Genomic DNA, 11699 nt, shown 5'->3' with positions numbered 1-11699 from the left:
TAAGTATCAATTATTGTCTTATCATCTATACTACTACTATTATTTAAAAAGCTTTCCCTATTTGGGATGGATAATTTTGTGGTTTAAAAATATCCCTACATCTTAAGTTTGAAAAATTATTGTGTACTCCTGGAGTACTATAAATGCGTACTCCCCCCTCTCAGCCAAAATACATCTCTAACTCCATGTGTCTACAAAATAAGACTATTATGTATTCAAATACTTGAATTGCTCCAACTCACCCATACTCCTTCATTCACTCAAAATTCTAAGCCCATGTTGTTGTTGTTGTTGTTTTTTTTTTTTTTTTTTTTTTTCACGACTAATTTAACCTTTTTTTTCTTTTTGAATTTGCAGTTTACTTACTCCTAATCTCACTTTTTTTTTCCGGTTTTTTTTTTTTTTTCATATCTCTTCTTCTATATTTTGAAAAAAAAAAAAAAAAAAAAAAAAAAAAAAAAAAAAAAAAAAAAAAAACTCATACTATAAAACTGTTACTATAACTTCTCATCCATAAATTAGGCACTACTACATATCTTTATTTTTTTTTTGAATTGCAACCTGAGTGTCAAAACAAAACATAAATAAATGTCTTCTCTTCCCCTCTCCTTCTTTCTCTCTGAAATATAAGTTGAGGTAATTTTTGTAATACTCGATCTTTTTTATGTTTTCTTACTCACATGTTTGTATGTCTTTTTTATTCTCTTCTCCACTAGAATTTATTTATATTTCAAATGGTCATTTTGTATATAAAAAGTACATAGTAAAGACAATCGATGCAATATTGAAATACAAATAATTATTCAAATGCTAGTGATAATAAAGAGCAATCGTCGTAGAGTAGAGTAGTGCCTCAACGGCCAATACTTAAACTTATCATTTCACTAAAAACAGAGTATAACAAAAATAAATGGTAGCTTACAAACAAGAAAGTGATGGGGTTGGTGATCCGAGTCAGCAACTTGTCAGACTCATCCAATACTGACATGTCGCATGAAAGGGACACGTGGCTTACATGAAGAAGTGTCATGGCTTCTATAAAGAGCCACTAACCCCTTCCTTTCTTTTCATGCCTGAATTTTCGATCTGTCCCAAATAGACTCAAGGAGTTCCACCTTTTACGAACTCCTCTTCATCTAAAATTTAGGTTCCATTTTTGTTTTTTGGTTTGTCTTTTGGTACTTAGTTTATTAGCTCAAGAGTAGCACTTCTATTGGGTTACTTTCTTTTTTGTTTTGGGGTTTGGAATTTGTTCTTGGAAAAATGAAAGAAAGCACGGGAAACCCATTGCTTATCAAATCTTTGAACCACATCTCACTTGTTTGTAGATCAGTTGAGGAGTCCATAGGTTTCTATCAGAATGTTCTTGGGTTTGTCCCTATCAGGAGGCCCGGCTCTTTTGATTTTGACGGTGCATGGTAATTAATTCATTTCACGCACAAGAAATCAAAATGAAAACAGTTTAATTTAGATGAAAAAATTAATGGGAATCTATAGATATCACTGTCCCTTTTCATTCTTGGTTTCACTAAAGTTTCTTGATAATTTTCTTTATTGGGTTTTGATAATCTGTGTGTGTTTGTTCTATATATGTAGGCTGTTTGGGTACGGGATGGGAATCCATTTATTGCAATCAGAGGACCCGGAGAGCATGCCCAAGAAGACTGAAATTAATCCAAAGGATAATCATATCTCTTTCCAGGTAATTTTGGGTATACGTACTGTGTGTGTGTGTGTGTGTGTGTGTGTTTGGTATACGGTTTAATTTGGAGTTCTTAACAAATTCTATGGCAGCGTTTTGGTTTCGCTAAATTTTGTGATCCATTGATCATTCTGCCAACAGGACCATAAATAAAATATTTTTTTTTAATTTTCTTTTTTTTTTTCCTTTTTAATTTCCTTCTTAGAAAAAAGATTTTGAGTTTGTTGGTTTGATTTTATATTATAATACTGAGAAAGTTGAGTCATTTGAGCTATTAATTTAATTTATTTATAACAATTTTTTTAGTTTATTATTTGCAATTTGTTCCTATCAGTATCAGTTATGTTGTTTATTTATTCTTAAATTAATGAGCTTCTTATTATAGAGATATTAATCATATTATATATCTCCTTGTTACTAGTATGTAACTATGTATCAATGATATTAAGAATATATTATTATTTTTTTTTAACACTTTTCAATTGATATAAATATATATATATATCGCTGTAACTCAGAATCAGAACGGAAATATTCTATTTCAATATATACAAAACCAAAATAACTTTGATTTTATTTTAATAGTGGATTTTTTTTTTTCTATGAAGTTGCTGCTCAGATTATTTAAATGGTTCATGCAATAATACAATTGAATAATTAAAGGGGAAAAAACTAAACAAAGAAGTGATTAAAAAAAATACCAAAAAAAAAAAAAAAAAAAACAATTCAGGCATTATTTTCTTTTGGATGAATGCAGAGAGAAAAGGATGACCCTCGCCCAGCTTTTGGGGAAATTTTGGGTAAGTTTTTTTAGCTTTAAGAAGTAATTTTGAGGGTGAATTGGATTAAATTTCGTTCTGCAAATTTTTTTTTTTTGCAATTTCTTTGAGGTGTATCTTAATATTTATTGCTTTGTATTTTCTTACATTCTGAATCTCTGTTACAAACCAACCAACCTATGGTCAAATTGCTGATAGTTGGAGCCCTTAAAACATTAACCTATCATTGGAGTTCTAAGACTAGTGGTTGTGAGATTTCATTTTAGACCACATAAATTGGGGAAGTATTATATATAAGAAACAAAAAGGAATAAAGATTTTCTTTTTACCTCAAAACAAAGCCCGAGTTATATGTTCCTATGATACAGGATACAGATCTTAAGCCCGGCCCAAACCTAAGGTGTTTTGGTGCTTCACGTGATCCTTGACCTATCCTAAGGAGAATGAAAGGAAAAACAATATGATGTTATTTTGGAAGAGCATGATTATTGAAATACAGTAGAATGGTTGGTAAAGATTAGTTGATATGGTAATGCACTGCCAGTATATAAGAAAGTTGCAGCTAAATTTAGTCTTAGCTTTCGGGTTTGGCTATTGATTATAAGCTAGTTTTTTTTACTTAAATTATTCATTGTTTGTGATTGTTACACTACTTTTTATCTCATCTTTATTTCAAATAATATAAAAGTTTAAACTTTTAAGTTTTAAAATTTTATTTTATATTATGCAAATAAGTTATTGAAAATAAAAAATTCTCAAACAGACATATTCCATATATGCTATAGATACATGTTATATACAAAACTCCCCTCGTGGATTTTTCATTACACTAAAAATACTCTGGGTTTCAAGTATAAATTACACTCAGCATCTCTATAAGATATAATATAATTATTTGTTTTATACGTAAACTAATAATATAGAATAGATTAAGTATTACATTCAAATCTTTAAAGGGTTTTGTATAAAACTATTTATTTATTTTAATGTGATATACTGATATGTGATGTGACGTGCCTATTTATATGTTTATCTGTACAAATCTTTTATAGTAGCGTACATTAATTATTCTACAAATACAACAAATGTTATTAATATAAGGTGATTTTTTTTTTTTTTTTTTTTTTTGTAAAGGAGTAGTTATATTGATGTGATGTGAAGTGATGTAACTATTTATATGATATATTGTATAGGTTGGTTGATTGTGCATCCTCACATCCTAGATTAATTTATGATAGAATAGGGCATTATATTTTCACAATATTCTCATGGTGAAAAAAGTGATGTAACTATTTTATATGATATATTATCAATGTTGGTTGATTGAGCCTCCTCACATTTTGGATTAATTTATGGTAAAGAGTTAGGTAAATTGCATTTTCACAATACTCTTTTAAAAATTTCTAGATAATAAATTATTATTAGTTCTAATTTAAATTTATTATTAAAACTACTTTTTTGTTCACTAATAACAACCTGTCACTTAAAATAAATTGTAAAAATATTATGGATATAATATTTCTCCTAATTTAATTACGACAATCTAATGATCATGTTACTTGCAACGAAATTGTAATATAATTAATAACATTGTCTATAACAATTTTGATGATAAAAGTTACAAAATTTTGCATGATGGGCAGTGTGAGAGCATGGGTGCAGTTGAGAAGAAGCTGAAGGAGATGGAGATTTCTTACGTGCGATCGATGGTGGAGGAAGGTGGGATTCATGTTGATCAACTCTTCTTCCATGACCCAGATGGCTTCATGGTGGAGATATGTGATTGTGACAACCTCCCTGTGATTCCATTAGCCGGCGAGATGGCTCGATCTTGCTCGCGCCTAAACGTTCAGATGGTGCAGCATCAGCAGCAGATCCGAGTGATTCAACAATAAGAAACAAGATTTGTTAGGTGGAGTTGTTGACAATAAAATTCATGAGAACTGCTTGCTTGTTTTTATTTGTGTGTCATTTTCTATTTGCTTAAGTCTTGTAATAAGACAAGATTTGACAGTGAGAACTCATACAAAGTGAGGACTCGGGTTTGTTTAAAAACTTTTAAAATTGGAATTTATTTATCTGTCTTGCCTTTTTAAATCTCAAACCTATCGATTTCTGATTCATTGCCATGATTTTGAAAACACCTAATTTAGTTTATAAATTCAACTTAATCTAAGTGGGTCAGTGACGTAGTGCTATTGTAGTATAGTATGGGCCGTAATGTTAAACAAACAAACGGGAAATGGTTCATATACTTTTTGTTTATACTAAGGAAGTTGCTGTTTTTATTTTTATTTAGGGATGAAAGAAGGCTTTTCTTTTTTATATATATAAAGAGAAGTTGTCCCAATTTTGGTTAGGTTTTTGAGCTACCAATCAATGATATTTTAGAAATCATATAGATTGATAGTGTGGTGGGTTAAACCTAGGATTTTTGAGTTTACATTGTATTCCAAACCAATAGATCCATCATCTGCATACTGGAGGAGGTTTGTTTCTAAACTAATTTGGAAGGAAACTCTTTTAATTCTTTCTATATATGTTTTTTTATTGAATGTGAATTTAAAAAAAAACAGCTAGATTGCATTTTTTTTTCTTCAAATATATATTAAATTTTATTTAAATCAAATGTTATATACTATTCGATCAATGAATTTATTTTTTATGCATTATATTTTATTACAAAAACTTGAAATTTAAACATGTTATCAATTATATATTTATTAATTTTTAATCTTTTAAAAATTTTACAAACATAGAAGATATATATATAATTCAATAATTAAATTTTTAAAATTTAGATTTAATAAAAAGATATGAGAAGAGTATTGGTTTGGAAATAAACCTTTTCCATAACTGCATTAGAGATGAAAAAAACGTGTGGAAATCTGATTTTGGCTTATTTCTTTTGGAGGAAAGAGACCTCTTTTTTTATTTTTTTGACAAAAGGCGATAAAATTATATTAAATAATCAAAGTACAGACTACATAGGAAGAAGAGTGTCAGAAGCAAAAAGCCTACGCAGAGGCAATGATTGCTACTGGGCTCAGAAAAAGAAAAAACAAACATGAAAAAGATCAAAAGAAAGACGTGTGTACCATTAATACTACACAGGATAGAGAGCTGCCATGTGCCGTTGATACTCCGAGGAAAGAGACCTCTAGTATTGCATTAAACAAACGAAACAAAAAAACAAAACAAACCCAAAACAAAATACATAAAACATAAATAAATAAATAAAGAGACCTATCGTGGACGTGATCTATAAAAAAGAAGTATTCTAATTAAAAGCTGATGTTTTTGTTCGGTTTATATTTCAGAACGAGCTACACGCTACTCGTCCCAGCCACCAGTGCTAAGAAAATTTAGATGCTAACGTTTGAAAGTGACATTCTGTTTTACTACAAGGTGAGCTCTAAGTTTTCCAAAACAGCAACGAAAAATGATTGGACAATTTTAGACATGCAACACTATTTACAAGCTCGTTTTCATAATCGTCACTCGCTTGCCTTTTTTTATGGGACCTACATGCAAAAGACAAGGGGAAAACATATAATTGTCCCAAGAATTTTTAGAATAGTAAGACCTTTTTTTTTTGGTAGTTTAGTTCTAATACATATTTTTATATTTTAAATAATATTACATATTTTTTTATCCATTGTATATCAAAAATTTTCAAATAGCATTATTCAAATTCTTCTATCAAACGGGCCTTAAAGGACTAAAAAACTAGAGTTGCATAAAGTTTATGACCACTTGAAATTAATGGAATATGGGGGTTTATTTATGATAGTCTTAGAGCTTTTCATCTTTAATTAATGGAATGACCTAACCATTAACCAACCATTTTCTCCTTCTCGTGGAATTAAAAAAAGAAAAAGGTAACCCTTTATCACTACTTGGTCACTAGAGGACACTGCGAAAATACCTTTTTTATTTTTTTGTTGATAACGTCTTCCTTTTTACTAAGCTTGCATTAAGTTTGGGTATTTTGCTCAATCCGTGCATCTGTGTTTTTTTAGTGAGCTTTATGAGTACTGTTTACAAATTCATAAAAGTCAACAAAACACAGATTTTTAGATAAATTTTTGTCCCATACCACCATTTATACCTTTAAAAATTATTTTGTTACAATGTTTTTAGCAATAAATTTTCAATTTTTAACAAATAAGCAATATCCAAACCCACTCTAAAGCCACCAGGAATGATTGCAGGAATCTTTATTCAATTCTAACTGAATTGTAAGGTTAAAGGGTACTTAGGTCACGAGTACCCCTACACATATTATTATTATTATTATCTGGTTAAAATCATAAGGAACGTCAAGGGCTGGCAATAACTCTTGTCAATGGTAGGACAAGTCATATATTAAGTTAGATTCAAGTATATCCCTTTTAAGACCAAAATGACAACAGGGTCTTGATATTTGCCATAGTAGATGAATAATTTAGCTATTTTGACAAACTTTGCTTGCGATTTTGGACCAATCCTAACATGGCTTGGGCTAAACAGCTGAAAGCAAGATGTTTCCCTTAGTTTTCCTTTCTAGATAGGGTAACGGGCACAAATAAGGGCAGCTGGCGGCCCTCCTTACCAGCAAATCCTTGCTCAAGTAAGGTTTGAAATGAAAAGTGGGCATAGGGATCATAATTCCTTTTGGAATTATGTGCTGGTTTGTTTAAGATACTTCGAAAACCTTAGAAAATGGCATTTGAAAAAAAAAACTAGACTCCCTTGCGTGTTTGAAACAGCGTTTTACAATTTTTTTAATATCGTAAATTGATTTTAAAATGTGTTTAAGTTGCATAGACGCCTAAATAAACGCACCCTGTAATTGGCTACTTTATGGATTTTTATAAAATTTAATTGATGGGTCACTTTCTTTGGAAGAGATGAACTTTCAAAGAAAGCGACCATCAATCCCCCCCCTTTCCCCCCCTCTCCCGTTTCCCCCCCTCTCTATCATTCTTATCAAAGCCACCCATGTTCCTATCTTCCTTTATGTGTCTATATAACTTTAACTTTTCTAGCCCAACTTGAGTGGTTATTGATTGGTCAAATCTACTTTCACATTTAGACTTTTAAGACCTTTTAACTCATGAATATTTTCACATTTATGATGGACATTATCATAAATTTAATTAATACGATCCACCATAAATGTAAGTAAAGAGAATGCTACGTTGTCATACTTTAAAAGTATCTAATAATTACTTTAGATATATGTATATATATATATATAAGTAAAAAAAAAAAAAAAAAAATTAAGAACAAGTATATAACAACAATTTTTTAAAAAAAATCAATAGATAAGGGAGGGATGATTTGAACCTGGACATTAAGTTAGAAATATCATCGGGTGCCAGTTGAACTACAAACCTCTTCTAATGATTGGGGTTAGTTTCCAGTTCATTATTTTTATTCAAATTATCATTTTCATAGTTCTTCTCAATTATGTTCTCTTTTGGTCAGCCATATATGGTTCAAAGTGAAATTTCTCCCCTTTTTTTCTATTTTTTGCCCACTAAACGCCCATTAGGCCATGTATTAAACGAAGTGGTTGTTTTTTGTTGTTGCTGGGCTTTTTGTTTGTACAGATTTCTGGGTTAGCTGTGTTGTTACTTGTTAGTAGTAGTACTGTGGTAAGAGGTGAGTGCGTAGTACGATGTAGCTTAGAGGTATTCAGGTTGAGGTGGGGAAAGCTGGTGTAATTTGTTCAAGCTATACACCCCAGCAGGTTCTTGTCTAGCTAGTCTAGTATGATAATTCAGGACAAGTCCTTTCGGCCCATTATTAGCCCTTGAGTTTCCCTTAAAACTCTCATTCCTCAGATGTTCACTCGGTGCCATTTTGTTTTTTGTTTTTTCCTTTTTAAGACCAAAAAATAAACTCCCCACATAGGGAGAGAAACACCTCACATAGACTCCCATTAAGGGTTTTATTTATTTATTAGAAAGACTCCAATTAAGGTTTATAATATAATATAGAGGGACATTATTAATTCAAAAAATTAGTCATAGTTTTGGACCCAATTATATTATATTAACTACTCAAATTCTTTATTTCTCTAGGTAAAACTTCTACTTATATGTGTATATCTAACAATTTCTCTTTCGTATGTAACTTTCTTGGACGTTTTTCCAAGATTATTTGTATGAGTTTTGCGCTCAAAGTACCTACACCTTGTCCATACTCCAACTTCGAAAGGAATCTTTATAATCTTATTACCTTACTACACATCATCATCAACTTTGATACTATTTGTTAGAGAGATGCTCCAAGGACATAATATAACAAATGGAGATATATTATATCACTTAACCTTAGGTTTGGTTTAATTATGTTATATTTACTCCTCAAGTTCTTTCTTTTTGCACCATGTATGTGAGACTTTTACTCAAACGTGTATTTCCAACAACAATTTAATTCACAAATTCTAAATTGCTACATTTGATTGTCTAAGATTTGAACTAAGGCTGTGTTTGGTTGCCGTAAAACGTTTTCCGGAAAATACATATTTTCTGGAAATGCTAATTTCTGGAAAAGAAAAATATTTCTGTGTGTTTAGTTGCATTTCAAAAAATTTTCCGGAAAATATTTTCTGGTGTTTGGAAAAGAAGAAGGAAAACACAAATCCAGAAAAACACAAGCCACAACCTAGAAAACACGAATCCAGAAAACACAAATCCAGAAAACACGATCGCGATCCGAGATCGCGATCAACGTCGCGATCCGAGATCGCAATCTCGCGAAGGCGAGATCACGATCAACGTCGCGATCTCGCAACGGCGCGATCTCGCGTTCGCGAGATCGCGATCGACGCTTCGCGAGATCACGCCGTCGATTGCGATCTCAATCCGGCGCGATCTCGCGAAGGCGAGATCGCGATCGACGACGCGATCTCGTGAAGCGTCGATCGCGGTCGTCGGATTGGTCTTCTCCTCTCGCGCGCGCGGACTGGAGCTCGGACTGGAGATTGGCGCGGACTGGAGCTCGAACTGGTCTTCTCCTCTTGCACGCGCGCGCTCTCTCTCTCTCTCTCTCTTTTTCCTGAAATCCTTTGAAGTGAAAATGAGGGGAGAAATTCATTTCTGGGTCAAAGGTGAAATTAGTGGTCAACCGGAAATCATTTTCCGAAAAATAATGTTTTTCGTGACAGCCAAACACATGGATTTTCCGGAAATTGATTTCTGAAATTGGCTTTCACCCAATTCAAACGCAGCCTAAAACGAAATTGTTGGTATCCGTTTAAATAAATAGGTTTAAGAAAATTTATTTACCTTATTGCGGTTTGATCATATCATGATCTATTTCCACAAACTTTTTAATTGCCACATTTCTATCTCCTGATTTGGATTAAAATGAAATCATAAATCTTATTTCGGACTGATACTAGCAATTTCATTTTAGTCCAAACCATAGGATCAAATGGTCAAATTAAGCAATTAAAAGTTGCGAACTATATGTGTAAGGCCATAAGTTACGAAGATAAATTATAATTTAACCAAAATATAAATCCCTAATGTTTTGTACAGCTACCAAAAATTTTCTTTAGTTGACGGTTCTGCTTTATTCAGGCTTGGGCCTTTGAAGATTTTTATTTTTTTTACATGTGGAGATTCAGTTACTGCAAACGTGGGCCTTAAGAGTGGTTTTTTTTTTTTTTTTTTTTTTTAGAAGAAGTTTGCCTTAAGAATTTGTTCTCTAAAGTTATAGCCCATGTCATGAACAATTTCTTTTAACTATTATATCCTACGCCCACTTTAATTAAAACTAATACTGCTGTTCCATGTTGATCTCAATGATCAGACTACAACTTTAGAATTTTCATGGAAAGCATTTAATTATATAAAAAATCGAAAATAGGCTACTCATTATTAAGTTGAAACTAATTCCAGTGCTTTATGCACCATTGAGTTCCGATAGTTACTAGATTCGCATTCTCAAGACTTACGAATCTCTAACTTCAAGTACTAAAATTTGGGTATTTAAAAAATTTGCTATTTTAAGTTTTGACACTTAAAAAGTTTCTATATCTATTTTAACATCCCATTTCATAATTCACCTTATATCTCATTTCATATTTTAACATACAATCGATTAAAATAATATAATCTAACCACCACAAAAACCAACCACCGCCACATCTAGCCACCGCCACCACCAGCCACAACCTCCACCAGAAAAACCCACTGCCACCGACAAAATCCACAACCCACAAATGCTTATAACCAATCTCAAAGACCCACACCACCACCATCACACCACAATTCATGACGATCCACAACATCCCACAACCCATGCATGCACAACCCACAACCCAGAAAACTGAACATTACACAACTCATCAATGAACCACAAAACTACAACCCACTACCAAACCAATACCCAGCAACCAATGCCAATCTCAACACCTCCAACTGATCTCGACCATGACCACACCACGACCCATGCTGATCTCTACGCAAAATGACCCACCGATGGCAAGGTCAGAGAGAGAGAGAGAGAGAGAGATTAAAAAAACTATTAAAAGAAAATAAACACAAGCTACAGTCTTATTAGTAAGAATTTACTATAGCTAAGTTGCAAATTTTAGCAATAGCAATCCAAATAAAACTTAGTTTTTGTGGGTTGATGTGTTAAAATAGCAAAATGGGAGTTCAAAAACTCCCATTACTAATGCTTGCTATTCTAAAGGTAGAAGCAGCCAGGAAAAAAATAAAAAAAGAAATATAACTAGCTAGAGATATATTTAAAAAAAAAAGAAGTTGATTTTGGCGTGTGATATACTGATATATATTCGATGACAAAAAAAATTATGCATAATAAGATAAAATGTATTTGTTTTTGACACCATTGTGCCTAATGATTACTCAATCTATTAGTACCTAAGAGCAAACTTACGCACAAATGTGGTTAATCAAAAGTCAAACAAGAGATTGCTTGCTTTTTGTTTTTGTTTGTTTTTGAGAGATATATATAAGAGATTGCTTGCTGGGCATAGGTAATCATGTGAGTAGATTGCCTAATAATGAATCTAGAAAATAATAATTTAAAGGATATAAAATGATAGAAACATCTTTAAACGTACGTCGCCAAGCAATGAATTTCATTGTTTAAGCAAACCTCCAAAAAAAAAAATAATAATTAATTAACCAATTAAATTGCTGAAACAATTTGATTATTACATTTTTATTTGAATAATTTAACAGTTACAA

At 31.7% G+C, this 11699-nt stretch overlaps 1 protein-coding gene across 2 annotated transcripts; it reads left to right on the top strand.

The window, feature by feature from the left end:
- The first annotated feature begins 1061 nt into the window (after positions 1-1061).
- LOC126725665 (glyoxylase I 4-like) lies at positions 1062-4585 on the top strand. Of its 2 annotated transcripts, XM_050430482.1 has the most exons (4): positions 1327-1418; positions 1597-1702; positions 2460-2502; positions 4125-4585. In XM_050430482.1, exons 1-4 carry the CDS (start codon positions 1361-1363, stop codon positions 4374-4376), a joined length of 459 nt encoding a protein of 152 aa, XP_050286439.1. In that variant the 5' UTR covers positions 1327-1360; the 3' UTR covers positions 4377-4585. The 2 variants fall into 2 exon arrangements, with proteins under 2 accessions (XP_050286438.1, XP_050286439.1); XM_050430481.1 differs by lacking the exon at positions 2460-2502 and having other exon boundaries at positions 1062-1418.
- The last annotated feature ends 7114 nt before the right edge of the window (positions 4586-11699 follow it).

This window comes from Quercus robur, chromosome 5 (assembly GCF_932294415.1).
Source record: "Quercus robur chromosome 5, dhQueRobu3.1, whole genome shotgun sequence".
Taxonomy (NCBI): domain Eukaryota; kingdom Viridiplantae; phylum Streptophyta; class Magnoliopsida; order Fagales; family Fagaceae; genus Quercus; species Quercus robur.
Note: the sequence above shows the minus strand (reverse complement) of the source record. Positions and strands in the feature narration are given on the sequence as shown.

Bases quoted from the DNA above. Each gene is read 5' to 3' on its own strand.
- LOC126725665 (XM_050430481.1), top strand. From the start codon at position 1,264: ATGAAAGAAAGCACGGGAAACCCATTGCTTATCAAATCTTTGAACCAC. The intron at 1,419-1,596 runs GTAATTAATTCA...CTATATATGTAG, and splicing joins TTTGATTTTGACGGTGCATG to GCTGTTTGGGTACGGGATGG. The intron at 1,703-4,124 runs GTAATTTTGGGT...CATGATGGGCAG, and splicing joins ATAATCATATCTCTTTCCAG to TGTGAGAGCATGGGTGCAGT.